This window comes from Opisthorchis viverrini, assembly GCF_000715545.1.
Source record: "Opisthorchis viverrini unplaced genomic scaffold opera_v5_512, whole genome shotgun sequence".
Taxonomy (NCBI): Eukaryota; Metazoa; Platyhelminthes; class Trematoda; order Opisthorchiida; family Opisthorchiidae; genus Opisthorchis; species Opisthorchis viverrini.
This window is the reverse complement of record NW_008752155.1, coordinates 67,321-67,834: the sequence shown is the minus strand read 5'-3', so window position 1 is coordinate 67,834 and position 514 is coordinate 67,321. Positions and strand designations below refer to the sequence as shown.

The 514-nt window shown below is 58.0% G+C and overlaps 1 protein-coding gene across 1 annotated transcript in view; it reads left to right on the top strand.

The window, feature by feature from the left end:
• The window catches only part of T265_11413 (hypothetical protein), a gene marked incomplete at both ends in the record, with an annotated part of 5,029 nt that extends 4,852 nt beyond the window's left edge, over positions 1–177 (top strand). The window contains one exon of the mRNA XM_009178061.1: positions 28–177. Coding sequence (XP_009176325.1) covers positions 28–177 — 150 coding nt within the window. The remainder of the gene's footprint in view (positions 1–27) is intronic.
• Positions 178–514: the final 337 nt, after the last annotated feature.

The window sequence follows — 514 nt, the reverse complement described above, 5'->3', positions numbered from 1 at the left end:
GGCCAGAGTGTTGGTTCGTGACTACAGCGGCACACACCCTACGTGGACTCCAGGACTCATCCTTCGCCGGCGCGGCAAAGTGCTCTACGAGATTCGAGTTGGTCCAGCCAAATGGATACGCCACGCGAACTAGATCCGGCCGACGGATGGGCAGATCCTGTCTACAGGACCGAGTGATATGGGTCTAGAACTGCTTCTGGACATTTTTGACCTCAGCACCACCCCGAAAAATCAATCAGTTGCTTCGTCAGAGGCCCGGCCTGAGCACGGATTACAACCGCGACGCTGGACAGAGAGGATCCGCAAGCCAGCGCGACCACTGCAAGTGAACCCCCGGCCTCGAAGCTACGTCAACAAAATTCAGAGGGGAGGTGTTAGGCAGGAATCCACACGGATCCCGCTATACGGCACGTCTTTAGGTGCCGCTGCGGCCGATAAGCCTGGCCCGCACGAAGTTGGCCCAGAATTCGGGACGCTTGCCGGTCCGGCATCAAGACGAGATCTGATTGGTCAA